Raw genomic sequence first — 14,673 nt, forward strand, 5'->3', positions numbered from 1 at the left:
ACTGCACACATGAGGTGACCTCCTGTTGATTTATTCTGTGATCTTTTAACTCATGCATTAAAAATCATGTTAACTATATTGATTAAACATACAAATATGTGGTAATCAGGCTGCAAACCAGGCAGTTTTTATGGATTATTTCAAACATGACAAATTATACACATTTATTTCCAGCCATTATGACCACTATAGCCACTATAAAAAAGACTAAGAATCTACAGCCATGCTGGTGGCTCTCCGAGGCTGTACTTAGGCACAGTGGCACTTGCTTACTTAATTGCTAACATTTTTAAATCTTGACCTGATGTCAGGGGATCACCAAAGAGATTACAATTCATCCTTAGGGGCATGTGAAAGTATGTACTACATTTCATTGTTATTCATCCAATAGTTGTTGAGATATTTCAGTCTGGACCAAAGTAGTGGATGGACCAACATTGCCAACCCCAGAGCCATGATGCTAGCATGGCTGAAAATGTATAAAATGGGGTTCTTCCTTTATGTAGGGATCACAAAAAAAGATTGCAATATCATGAAGGTCTGTACCAAATTTCTTGGAAATCCATTCAATACCTGTTAAGATATCTCACTCAAGATCACCAAAGTCATTGGGATGCATCCTTTGGGAATCATGAATGTTTGTGCAAAGTTGAATGACTATAAGTTTAGTAGTTGTTGAGATACTTTAGTCTGGATCGACCGACCGACCCACCCACCAACCAACCCACCCACCAGCTGCTAGCTTAGTAACTCATGCTTCAACTAAGTCGTTACTTGGTATTCATTCCAATCACAAAGAGCAGATGTGACTCCTGGCTTTTAGAAAGGCAAGACAAATGGACAGAGCTGAAATGATGAATCTGCAACGACTGCATGTCTGTCTGCATGTAAGAAACCAGCTTCCAAAGCAATTTTATATTGTGAAATGAAGAAGGATAATGGCATTCATTAACTGATGATTGAAGGTCTGTTTAGTAGTGTCATCAAGGCTTATATCACCGCAGCATTAGCATGCGGGAAGATGCTCATGTTAATGCACATATACAGGATGTCAGCCTCATCATAAAAAACGTATATGTTGGCAGATGTCTTGTATTACCTCTAGGTTGTTTGTAACATCAAATTACATCCTGAAAGAGCTACAGCACTCAGATTTGAAGAGCAGCCTTATAGCTGTGAGGCTATGTATTATTGATGTTTGGGACTGAAGAAGTCCCAAATCAGGCACGAGTTTGGCTTTTAACATAGCAGCGATGACCTAAGAGGTCAAAGGTCATTTGAACTTCATTCCTCTGGTCCTGCAGCAGACAACAGTCTCTGTGTTTCACAACACAATGGACTTCTGAGGAGGGGTAGGCGACGTCTTCAGAGAAAACAGAGTAAGTGACTTGATGAGGAAGAACATTGAGTGTTTCCGTTTATGAGATTCAGTCAGAGGTTAATTTATAATTCCTTGCTTTTCAGCAAGGAATTATAGCTGTTTACTTTATTATCTTAACATTTCATCAAGCGGTAGGGTTAGATTTATTTGGTAAAGGTTTCAGAAGCTTTAAATGCAGACTTATAAATTATTTGAGGTTAGCGACTCCTTCTGGGAACACTCAACCCTCCCCGTCCTCACTGTCACATATATCTTCATTTTCTGATGTTCAGAGTCATGATTCAGTGTTTGCTCTGTGATAAAGTGCTGTTTATATTTCCGTGGTACCTACTTTACAACTGTTGCTGCTGAGAAAGGCTGTGTGATTTCCTACATTTCTCAGAATTGCCTTCAAACATTCCCCTGAATATACTGTTGTGGTGTCAGCTGAGGGTCTTATGTAAAGTTGGAAAGAGCAATAGCAAAGTAATGGCATACTAAGAGCCAGTGGTTAATTCCTGTACTTAGTAGAAAAGGGTAATTACACAGTGTGACAAATGTTTAATTGCAAGTGAATGTCCTGCTTTCAATGTGTCTTAAAGCACCAAAAGTAGCCTATTTGTTCTCACTATCCAGAATCCCTTCAGAATGGTGTATTATTACATGTTTTATGCTACAGAATTATTATTATTATGGTTGCACTGATGTATAAGCAGCATTTTAACAATGCAACGTATTTTAACAATTGTTTTAATGAACTGTTGAATGTTGAATAAATGTAGTGTAGTACTATATTTTTCTTTCAAGCACTTTCATTCTGAGGGACTGATACCAAATTCTTCACCAAGCTTTTTAAATTTCAGGTTGCTGGAAGATGTTCTGACACCAAACTTCATTATTGCTGGACCAGACATATGTTAGACCAGCAGTGTAAACAATTAAAAAATAATTCAACAACATAATTGGCCCAAAAATACACAAAAATTGTAACATGTAATTGAAAACATGTACAATTGACATTTTCCCCTGAAGGTAGGGGTATGCTCTCAATAAAGATTCTTTTTTTTTAAGGAGAACATCTCTTACTATAAACCATATCTTCTAGCAACCATTTTTTTTTGGGACCCAGCAGAAAGCATTTAACTCATTTTTTGAGTTTATCTTCTCCAGTTTACACTTACACCAACACATGAACATCATTTCCTCTTACTGCTCAGCAGCTTTTACATGAGCTGCTCAGCATCATCATCATCACAATCTGAAGATGGATCACACAACAAATAATAACTGGTGAGTGATTTATCTTGTGTTCCTGTTGATGGTTCATTAGGTGCCTAATGCACATCTAATCTGATTCTAGTTTTAATCATTAAAGGCATAAACAATAGTGCTTCCTACTCACAAAACCAGACCTCGATTGAAGTAGAGCTTCATCCTGTGATATAATAATGTTGTTAAGAGCTGTATATTATCGTTGAAAACCCAACCAATCATCAGGCCCTGCATTAGGTGTAATGTGATTGTAATTGGGAACAGAGAATGTTATTTAAAAGTTTTCCTGCTGACCCTGCAAAACCTGCACTGCTCTAACACCTGTTTTCTTTAAAAGACATTCATTTATTGATCACTGTGGTGAAAAGTAGAGTCAGCAGACGCAAGGAACTGTAAAAATATAAGCACGATCAGAAATATAAAAAGTAGAAATAATAAAGTACTTGAAATAATACAACTTATAAAAAACAAAACAATGGATTATTATTTATTTTATCTTACTGGCAGAAAAATACTTAAACATGGATTTCAAAACAATGTCTTTACGAATATGGGCTATGTAGTAGGTGCAAATCTGTTACTTGAATATGTATACCTAAATATAGTGCTGTGAAAAAAAACATTTCCCCCTTTCTGTTTTCTAAGAATTCCTTTGTGTGTTTTTACAGGGACCAAAGTAGGATACCTAACTATCCAAAGTTTCCAAAGCTTTTTTTTGAGTGTTGATGCGTTAACATAGACAATGTGAAAAAATTATGTTAATGTTAGACATTAATGTAAGACTGGGACTAATTCAGAATCAGAATCAGCTCTAACTGCCAAAATAAGTGTGAACACATAGGAATTTGACTCCAGCTTTTTGTTGCTCTCAAAGTATAGAAATAAACATACAAGGACAACACAGCTGAACAAGGTAAACATAAACATTTTGACACATAAATATATGTTTGTATAGTAAAAGTGTATATCTACATATGCCTACACATGTGTAAACAAACAGCTCTATGAGGAATGTAAACAGTAAGACAATAGGGCAATGCAATAGTGCAAATGGTTTTAAAGATCATTTTGTTGGGCTTTTCCCTTCATTAGATAGTGAGAGTGGATAGACAGGAAAGCGGGGAGAGAGAGAGAGGGGATGACACGCAGAAAAGGGCCGAAGGTCGGATTCAAACCCGGGCCGCTGCAAAGGACTCCTACATGGGGCGCACGGTCTACTGGGTGAGCTAGAGGCCGCCCCATAAATAAGAATTATTAATATAACAAACAGGTTGCTTATATATATCTGAGGTAGGTGAATATGACAGTATATATACTGTATATTTGACAGCTATTTACATGTTTAAATTATGTGTTTAACACTATTAAATATATAATTTACTGAAAGGCGGATGCTTGGTGTTACAGGGTTATTGAACAAGGAATGCAGGCACTATGACACTATGAACTGGTGTGACGTGTTCATGACAGCCTGTGGAAAGACTGTTCCTGTGTCTGGCTATTTTGTTTATTATTATTAAGTGTTGTAGCGCCTATTGACAGTAGAACATTTTAGCAGTCTGAAACTTATTTATCTACTAGGACAAAATATATCTATAAATCAAGAACAACAAACAATGTTCCTAATTTTAGACTTTTCTCAACTAATGTGAAAAATGCATTCAACAATATGAAACAAAACACTGACACTCTTCTGTTCATACTCTTCATTTGATGCCTTTTGTTACTTTATTAATTCAACTTTTAAATTAGTTTATATTGCTCCTGCTTAAGTTACAAGTCTGTAGCTGAAAACTGTTTGTTGTGTATGCAGACCTATTTTGTCTACTGATATTCTCCTGTTCTCTCAGTGGTGGAAAGTAACTAAGTACATTTACATAGTACTGTACTGTATTATAAGTAAATATAAAACCAGCCCCAACAGTATATACAGTATAGCCCCACACCAGCTGTGAAAACATTAAAGTGATGTACACATTAATGCATCAATAACTATAATTCAATAATATAAAATAAAACAATTTCTAATAAACGTATTTTTTTATTATTATTATTATTATTATTATTATTATTATTATTATTATTATTATTATTATTATTCCACTACTGTTTTCTGTATTGTTCAATGCCGTTTTTAGAAATAATTTTAAAAAAAACTCTGCCCTCATAATGCAAGTCAGCTTCATATATATTTACAGTTATATTATATATCATGTTCAATTTATGTGATACTGTTTAATGGAGGTTGTGATGGTAACAGATGTCGACAGGGGGCGCTGCCTGCGTGTGTGCGTCATACGAAGGAGGGGATCCAACATGGCGTCTTCAATAACTGTACCGCTACTGTTTTGTTTAGCATCATTTTCTTTGCAAATCAGCTCCTCCAGACTTTTATCTGAGCCTTGTTACAAACCAATCAAAGACGGCAGACCAGACTCTGTCAAGTAAGTGATGAAAAAATTTACATTTTGTTCTGACGGTGACACAGTTTAATAATTGGACTTGTTTACATCCTGATACTTATAACGTTACCTCCTAAGTGACTACGTTAGATTTGACATTCTTAAGAACTAGCTAGAGTTACCATAATATATGACTGTATATTTAACCGCTATCCGTGTTTCTTACATTACATACATAACATTGCACGTACATAAGTATATTGTAGTTTTAAGTGTTCCACAGGCTTATATTTATTAGTGAATTTATAGTAATGTGGTCAGTGGTAACATCCCAGTTTTTGGTTCCCAGAACACTCTGGGAACGTTCGTTTTTGGTTGCGGGAACGTTCCCTGAAGGTTAGTTTTTGGTTCCCATGGAAAGTTTTCCTGGCGTTTAGGGAACGTTAGTTTTTGGTTACATCGACCGTTCTCAGAACGTTCCCAGAACGTTCCCCTACCGTTGTAACCTTTAGAGAACGTTCCCCTACCGTTGTAACCTTTAGAGAACGTTCCCCTACCGTTGTAACCTTTAGAGAATGTTCCCTTAACGTTGCAACCTTTAGGGAACGTTGCAACCTTTAGAGAACGTTCACCTACTGTTGTAACCTTTAGGGAACGTTCCCCTACCGTTTTGACCTTTAGAGAACGTTCCCCTAACGTTGTAACCTTTAGAGAACGTTCCCCTACCGTTGTAACCTTTAGGGAACGTTCCCCTACCGTTGTAACCTTTAGAGAACGTTCCTCTAACCCTTAAGTAAGTTTATGGAATGTTCCCCTAACGTTATTTTTTTACATTCCCCTAACCTTTAAAAAACTTTAACAACCATGGTACTAAAAAATAAAAATATATTTATATAAGAATCAGTTTTATTGGCCATATAGACACATACTGTGCAATAGAGACAACATACATATAGGCACATTAACACAATATATTGTATAAATGTAGAGTGCAAAGTAATAGTGCAAATGTAGTGTGCAAGATGCATATTGGAATGATAAAGTATGTAATGTGTATGTGAATGGCCAAAGTGGGGATGACCCCACTTATCAGCAGTTCAGGAGAGTGATGGTAGTGGGAAAGAAGCTGTTCTTGTGTCTGGTTGTTTTTGTGTGCAGGGATCTGTAGCGCCTGCCAGAGGGGAGGCATGAGGATAGCAGCAGTGTAGAAGATGGCCAGTAGCTCTTGTGGTAGGCCATGCTTCCGCAGTTGCCGTAGGAAGTACATCCTCTGCTGAGCCTTTTTTAATTCTCTTTTAAATTGTATCTTTATTTGGAATGAACAGGGACATATACCAGCATAGCAACATTAGTAGAAATAACAACACATGTCCTTCCAGTTTTGTTTGTTTTGAGTCCAGAATAAGTGCATCACCACTCATCCAGGCATACGGGGCCAAAGGAAGTATAGTCATGGACCGTGGATCAGATGACGTTCATCCTTTGTGTTGCCCATTCTCCTCTATTAACTTAGATTTCACAGCAATTGTGATAGAATAGCATCAGTAGGTACTCATTATCCTCTTAAGGACAGTACTGGCAGTTAGCCCGGGATAAACAGAGCCAGATGAGGTCCACATGTGAACTCTGAAGCAACTTAAGTATAGATAGAACAGGTTATATGAAACTATGTACAGGAACCAGGGTGGCTGCCTGCTGCTGCTGTCATAGAAATAATCATTAAAAACCAGTCAGAAAAACAATATTACCAGTGAGATCAAATAAAGTCTGTTCTCGTCGGGGCTATGAATGAAATCCAGTTGTTCCAAATTTGGTAAAATTTGTCCTTTTGGATTCTTAATTGGTAGGTCAATTTTTCCATCCTAAATAGCTCTAGAGTAGTTCCAATCCAATCATCCAGGGTAGGCTGGATCGGGCTTAACCATCTCCTTGTAATTGTTTTCTTACTTGCCACCAAGAGTAATTGCATCAACTTTATCTCGCTCCTACGTTCCAAAAAAGAGACGCGACCCAGGTACAGAACATCAAAGCTCAGAGGTATTTGAGTGTTAAAGACCATGTTTAAGGAAGCCTGAAAAGATTAAGTAGTATGTAGGTGAAGTATTTTCACATAATAAAGTTAAAACGATACAAAAGTATTGTTTTTAACAAAATTGTTATCAGCCTAAAAATAAATATATTCTCTTCCTATGTTGTTTATCTTACTTAGATTTTATAAGACCAATCATTTTTGAGTGAATCTAAATCAAGTGACTGCAAACCTTTTATATGCTACTTCAAAAACTTAAATGGAGCTGGTTTAAATAAACATTTTCAAAACCGCACTCAGAACAACCAAAAACAACCAAACGGGACCGTTGTGTGGAGGTACAGCGCAACCACAGGAGAACGTTTCAGTTGGTTGGTTTGTTTTGGTACGTTTAGGGAACGTTCTAACCATGAGGGAACATTCCCTAAACGTTAGTTTTTGGTCTGGTTCGAACTAACCTTTAGGGAACCAGAAACTAACGTTCCAATGTTCCCTAAACGTTCTGTGTTAGTGGGGATGTAACTAAGTTAACTTCATTTACTAAAGTAGCCTAGGCTACTTATTTTTATGCTACTTTCTGCCGACCTACATTGCGGAGGCTGGCTAATATTGTACGTTTTACTCTACAACATTAATTTGACATCATTAATTACTAGTTACTTTTATTATCAATACAAAATAGCAATACTAAATTACGAATAAATAAATAATTGTGAAGTAATGCAGCTATAAAGTAGTTGAAATTAGCTCCATCTTTACCACCAGACTTTTTCCCCTTTTTTGTGACTTGTAATATTAATTTTAACTTGACAGTTATAGCAGATGTAAATAAAGATAATCTCTTACGGAAATGTCAAATTGAAACATGACTTTTCTGTGATATTATGTTTGTATACAATATTATAGATATACTGTACGTTTCTATATTTACCTCAATATTATTATGGTTCTTCTTTGTTCTAATTTCTGCTTGATAATATTTTTACTTATTACTTATTTCAGGACACAGGCCCGCCCACATGAGTATGTGAAGGTGTCAGACCTTCCTCCGTCCTGGGACTGGAGGAACATCAAGGGGAAGAATTATGTGAGCGTCACACGGAACCAGCACATCCCCCAGTACTGTGGGTCCTGCTGGGCCATGGGAGCTACCAGTGCACTAGCTGGTAACAAGATGAGAATATAGGGATGGATAGAAGATGTGATTGATGTAAAATATGATATAGAACAGGAGTCAGCAATCTTAAGCACAGGAGCAAAGCCTGTTATTTACGGTAGGTAGTTTGATTGACTTTTTCCCCTTCCGCATTCCATGAAGACCCGCCCTCCTCTGCCTTGATTGGCTAGTACCCATTGCCTTCTTTACAGAATGCAGCACAAAGGAAAAACAATAACACTGCCTGAGTGGGCTTGGTAGATGATGGCAGGCTTAATGCTCATATGGCACACTGATTAACAAGAACATTTTAAAAAGGCACTTCATATTAAAAAGGTTGCCAACCCCTGATATAGAATATGCATAGTATTATGTGTATTTAAAATATTTTTATCACACAGTGTGTTCACACAATATATTATAGAGATATTATATTGAGCCGTTGCTGTAGACTACACAGTATCACAATAGTGTGGCAGCAGTGGCATAGTGAGCATGGAGAGCAGGATCCACCCTGCAGGTTGGCAAGAGAAAGAGAAGACTGTGATCTCCTGAGGAAATTTTACCATTTCAACATTTGTTGTTGTTATTCTTTTGTCCAAGACCGTATCAACATCAAGCGTGGAGGAGTGTGGCCGTCGGCTTATCTGTCAGTCCAAAACGTGATAGACTGTGGGAGGGCGGGCTCTTGTTACGGAGGAGATCACCTGAGAGTCTACGCCTACGCACACGAGAGAGGCATTCCTGATGAAACCTGCAACAACTACCAAGCCAAAAACCAAAGTATAAGAATATTCTTTTTTTTTTCTTCTTTCTATTTTACTCTGATCACTCTGTCTGTTGGTAAATGTACACTATATGGCCCAAAGTATGTGGACACCCTGGTCTAAGGCTGTCTTTGTTAATGGTTTGGGCTAAACCCCTTAATTCCAAAAAGGAAAATCTTAATGTGACAGCATGCAATGATATTTTAGACCAAAGTGTGTGTTACTTTGCAATTTTGTAGCAGTTGGGGTAAGGCCTCTTTCCTGCTTCGTGTTTCAACATGATATACCGCCATGCATAAAGCCAGGTCCATAAAGTAATCAGTCAGAGCCTTGACCTTAACTCCATCCAACATGTCATTTTAAGGACAGATAATGACAGATTTGTTGTAACAATATTACAGCACTTACATGTTATTTCACATTACACCTTAACACTACACTGGAAATTTTAAAATGTAACCTCATGGTAATTGTACGGATCTGAATAGTAAAATGAGTGTTGTACTGCCCTGTAAATCCTCATAAATAATCTTATTTGTTTTAGAGTGTGAGCAGTTTAACCAGTGTGGCACCTGCTCCTTTTTTGAATCGTGTGCTGTCGTGAAGAACTACACTATGTGGAAAGTGGGTGACTATGGAGAAGTTTCTGGAAGAGACAAGATAAAAGCAGAAATGTACACCAATGGGCCCATCAGGTAGAGTAAGTCATCCATCCCCAGCCATTTTCTAATTATCCATCCACCTACACCCTCCGTGTGAAGTACAGTAAGAGCCTGAGCCTGAACTTTTCACAAAGCGATTCTTAATCATAGTGAAGTTTTTATTAGTAGATACATATTTAATCGTTCTTTAAACCTTTGAGAAACGTACAGCACAGAGTGTAATTTTATTTCACTCAAATAAAAGTATTGATCTTATATCTTACTTACAGATTTATATTTTTCACCATGTATCTACTTTAATAAACACATCTGAGCTTTATGTCACTTAACCATTACTGATGTTCTTTTCCTTATCTCGTCCATTTATAGTTGAACTTCTATCATTAGATGTTATTCTTTTAGTAATGTTCTGGCTTTGACAGCTTTATTTTGTCTTTAAATTAAATCCATGCAGTATTAACAAGGTCTTAAAAAGTCTTCAATTTGCTTTTCTAATACCTGCAGATATATTAAAAACTTTTTCATCAGTTGTCATTTAAAAGGTATCGGTTAATAAGATTGTGACATTAAGAGTTTCAAATTGCATGCAGAATTTAAGTTTGAGAACGAGTAGAAAGATATCTAGTTGTGTTGTGTCCAATTCCAAATTTGTACACACACAAACACACGAACATGAACATCTGACTGCAGTTTCACAGCAGGAAACTGTGTGAAACTCAAAGTTCCCAATTAAGTTAAAAGTATAAGTTTTGTTCCTGCTCTTAAAGCCTGAAAGCACTGCCAAAAAAAATATCTACAAGTTTTGAGCGCCTGGGTAGCTCAACCGGTAGAGCAGGCGCCAGTATATACAGGTTTACTCCTCGATGCAGTGGCCGCAGGTTAGACTCCACCCTGCAGCCCTTTGCTGCATGTCATTCCCTCACTCTCTCCCCTTTCATGTCTTCAGCTGTCCTCTATATAATAAAGGCCTAATGCTCAAAAATAAATCTGTAGACCTCTATTTGAACCCATAGAAATGTTCTTTCTATGATTTATCATCACATTTTAGTGATCAAAATAATGTGAAAAGGAAGATTAAATAACTACAGAAACTCACTGTCTTTCAGTTGTGCCCTGATGGCCACTGACGGCCTGGAGGAATACTCTGGAGGGATCTTCTCAGAGTTTCACCCCCTGTCTTTGCCAAATCACATTGTCTCTGTGGCTGGTTGGGGTGTGGCAGAGGACGGGACTGAGTACTGGATCGTCAGGAACTCCTGGGGAGAGTTTTGGGTTGGTCTCTCTCTCTCTCTCTCTCTCTCTCTCTCTCTCTCTCTCTCTCTCTCTCTCTCTCTCTCTCTCTCTCTCTCTCTCTCTCTCTCTCTCTCTCTCTCTACCACACCCACCTGCCTGATAAGAATCAGCTCTGTAGCTACCTCACTACTTTACAACTTATGAATTTACCTATTTATTTATTTAGTTTCCAGCCAGTGTTTTAAAAAAAAAAAAAGTGATTTTCACTGACTTTGGGTTTCCTGCATGCAGAATAAATAATATTTGTTTTGTTTTGTTTTTAGGGAGAACACGGCTGGGCAAGAATAGTCACCAGTGCCTATAAAGGAGGAAAAGGCAATTGGTTCAACCTGGGTATTGAGAAAAACTGTGCATATGGAGACCCTGTTGTAACATAGCAGCCTAATTAAACTGATAGAAAGACTCTAGTTTGGCACGGCTGTTTTTTTTTTGTTTTAAATAACTGTACAACTTATTTTGATAATTTGGAAATTATGTTTTAGGATATACATTTATTTGCTTACTTGTTGAAAAATTACAATTATTTGTGTTACGTCAGCTGGTTGCCAGGCAACTGTTATCGATCTTCTCATCTAACTCTCAGCAAGAAAGCGAATACGCTTATTCCCCATAAGGTCAGACTATTCCTTCATGTTAAAAGAGGAAAGTTTTAGAGCTATACACATAAATGTTACAAGCGTAACCACATTCAGACACTTAATTTAAATAAATGTTCTAACAGAATAATTAATGAATAATAAATAATGCCTAATGCCCTGCAAGTCTCAAAATGCCACCTGGACAGATGGCCTGCTCCACAATTCAATTTTAAGCTAGAAATAACTCATTCTAAGAAAAAAAAATGTGTGCATAAACTGCAGGTTCTTCTTTTCAGATCCATTATCACACATTTTTACGGAATCTATTCCTTCAAACGACAGGCAAGCTGAGTCACACATTTAAATTCAGCTGCGGTGAAATAGCGTTGGCAGGTCTCAGCAAAGGGGAACTTACAGTTATTTTTTTCTTTTGACCCACGCTGAATAACATCTACACAAACTGCTACTAATGAGTGTCGGGAGGCTGACCAGGCAGACTAATTTAACATGAATCAAATCTGGTTTGGACACAATATCACCGAGTACCAGCAGATACTTTAACCACCTCCCTTTAACATGAGTGGGGTGCCCTTTTCCCTGACATGCAAACCTGACTCACATGTCTTCTTTGTCGCTTTCAGTTAAGTTAATGACAGCATAAAAATCAGTATTTCCTGCAGATTTGAAGAAAAGAGGGCCATTCATACACTCAGGACACTGAGGTCATGTCCTCTGTATTTTTTTCTGGAAGTTTGGAGTTTTTGGCAAGCTAAAGAGAACTTATTTTATACTGATTCCATTATTTTTTTTAAATTGAGCTGTACAATTATATTGATGATCTATTTTTTTTGTCAGCAAATCCCACAAAATGACCAAAGCTAACAAATAACTGATCAAAGTATTTTTTATGTAGCTTGATATATCTTATTCCTCTGTAAGATAGAGCTCCAGTGTCCAAAAACAACATAAAAAACATGTCAATGTGTATTCATCTGCGACTGAAATAGTCCCCAACAAAGGCACTATTTACTATTTAGTCAAAGTTACATTTGCCACAGTGCCCAGTTGTTTTAGTAATGTTTTTGGAGTTTGACCTCCTACGAGAGACTAAAGATTACGCTGCATTCAGACATACAGATACAGGTAATAGGCAGCAGTCTCTGGCCTTAGCTGTAGCTCTTGTGTGAAAGGTCTAAATAGTATTTTAAAGTCTTCTTTACGCTGCCAGGAATGAAATTCAGGTGGAGAAATACTGAATACTAGCCTTAAACTGAGATTGGCCTAAAACCTTTGAAATTTGTTAAAGGTGCAATATGTAATACTGACAGCTAGTGTTTAAAATAGTTACTGCTATCAAACTATGCAGAATGTGTTAAGTGCTGATATGTGATTTAAATAAAGAGAAAATGAAAAAAAAATTAAAAAAAATAAAATAGTTACTGCAGTACAAATTCAAAATCCTGGAGAGAGTCATCTCCCCCCCTGGCCCCTCCTCCCCAGACTCGAAGTTCACGGAGGTTGCCAGGCTGAGACCGCAGCACCCATAGTTTCGCTTTGCCAGACCCTCCTCCAAACCGTGCTGAAGGAGCATCCACAACAATGTTGCTAGACACCTATCTCACATCGCCAGACATTACTTCACAGAACAGCGGAGTTAGACGTTAGATGCTGGCTATATTGACAGTCATAGAAGCCTGTGCTCACGCGGAGCTCTATACCCAACTGACAGACACACTTTTTCGGCTTAGAATTACGGTAGGAACCGCTAAAAACATAACAACCTCGCCATCCTCACCACCGGATAGACAGACACACTTCCTCGACTTAGAATTACAGTAGGAACTGCTAAAAATAACACTACCTTGCCGTCCTCTCCACCCGACTGAACACACTTTATTGGCTTAGAATTACGGCGACAATCGCTAAACACACTGCAAACTCATGGTCCCCTCTTCCCGATTTACAACCCGCCTCCCCTGGCTTAAAATAACTCACTGTTACAGTGAGTTATTCTCACTGAACAGGCTATGTGTTGTAAACAGCCGTGGCCCGCTTTCCTGGTCCTCCGTAACGTTAGCAGGGTGAGCATGGTGGCGTTAGCCGGGACCAGTCGGGATCACTTTACTGACTGTGTCTCAATTTGTTTTTGCGAGTAACCAACTCGGGTACTCTAGCTATATAATTCAATGTGAATACACAAATGTTGAAATGACATAAAATGCCCGTCCCTTGTAGCCGTGATAAATTAGCCTGAAGCTAATGCTTAGCTTAGGAAGAAATTAGCCAACTCGGCGTCCTTTTGGGCTCTAAGCTGTCTCCATCTTTCAAATACATCTCCAATATTTACCTGGGGTTTGTTACATCTCTGGTCATGCAACTGTTATAAACATGCCAGGGTTTTTTAGGTTGGGTAGAATTTATCTCCGTTGATTCTGTGCGTTAGTTTGCTGCTTTCATGGCTATACTAGCTAACGTTACAGCTGTAGCACGCTGGGTTTACGTTTTTATATCTGGCAACCCGGCCTGGCTGTCAAACTGGGCAGTTGATAACAACACACAGGCCAAAACACAAACAGAAATTCCGTCACGGAACGGAAATTTCAAAAGGAGAAAATGCTGGCATTAGCATTGTTGTCAGAAAAGATAGTATTTCAATTTAGCATGTTTCCTTAATATTTGATGTATATATTTGATAATTTCTTTGATTTATTACAGTAAATATATTACATATTGGACCTTTAACTAGATTTTAAGCTCCCCCAAGGTTGATGACCCCCCCACAAATTCCCAGAAAACTACTGAGGACATTACCTCAGTGTCCCCAATGGTAGCTAAGATGCTGACTGTGAATGAAAGCAGGATTTGTAATATAAAAAAGTGTAAATTGTATTTCTTGATTGTTTCAAAAAGAGAGTCACTCCAATCTCTCAGTGCTTTCTCCTTCAGACTTGGGCCCACGGGACAGCGTTGTTAATGTTTTAGAATTTAAAACAAAGTAATGCATTTGAAGAGCAGTTTGCAATTTAAAGCAAATAATCATGCCCTCAAAGTCTGTTGTGAGTGAGCAAAGCCAGGCTGAACATCTGGAGAGGAGCAGAGTTTTGAGTCTCCACCCTTTTTGGTTTCTATAGACAGAAATACCCATTCATAATCA

General features: G+C 37.8%; 1 protein-coding gene across 2 annotated transcripts; it reads left to right on the forward strand.

The window, feature by feature from the left end:
- The first annotated feature begins 4,933 nt into the window (after positions 1-4,933).
- Positions 4,934-11,348, forward strand: LOC144526743 (cathepsin Z). Of its 2 annotated transcripts, none has more exons than XM_078264372.1 (6): positions 4,934-5,076; positions 8,066-8,229; positions 8,823-9,002; positions 9,531-9,681; positions 10,755-10,920; positions 11,205-11,348. In XM_078264372.1, exons 1-6 carry the CDS (start codon positions 4,949-4,951, stop codon positions 11,316-11,318), a joined length of 903 nt encoding a protein of 300 aa, XP_078120498.1. In that variant the 5' UTR covers positions 4,934-4,948; the 3' UTR covers positions 11,319-11,348. The 2 variants fall into 2 exon arrangements, with proteins under 2 accessions (XP_078120498.1, XP_078120499.1); XM_078264373.1 differs by lacking the exon at positions 4,934-5,076 and adding an exon at positions 5,759-6,264.
- The last annotated feature ends 3,325 nt before the right edge of the window (positions 11,349-14,673 follow it).

The sequence above is a fragment of the Sander vitreus genome, chromosome 12, assembly GCF_031162955.1.
Source record: "Sander vitreus isolate 19-12246 chromosome 12, sanVit1, whole genome shotgun sequence".
Lineage (NCBI taxonomy): Eukaryota > Metazoa > Chordata > Actinopteri > Perciformes > Percidae > Sander > Sander vitreus.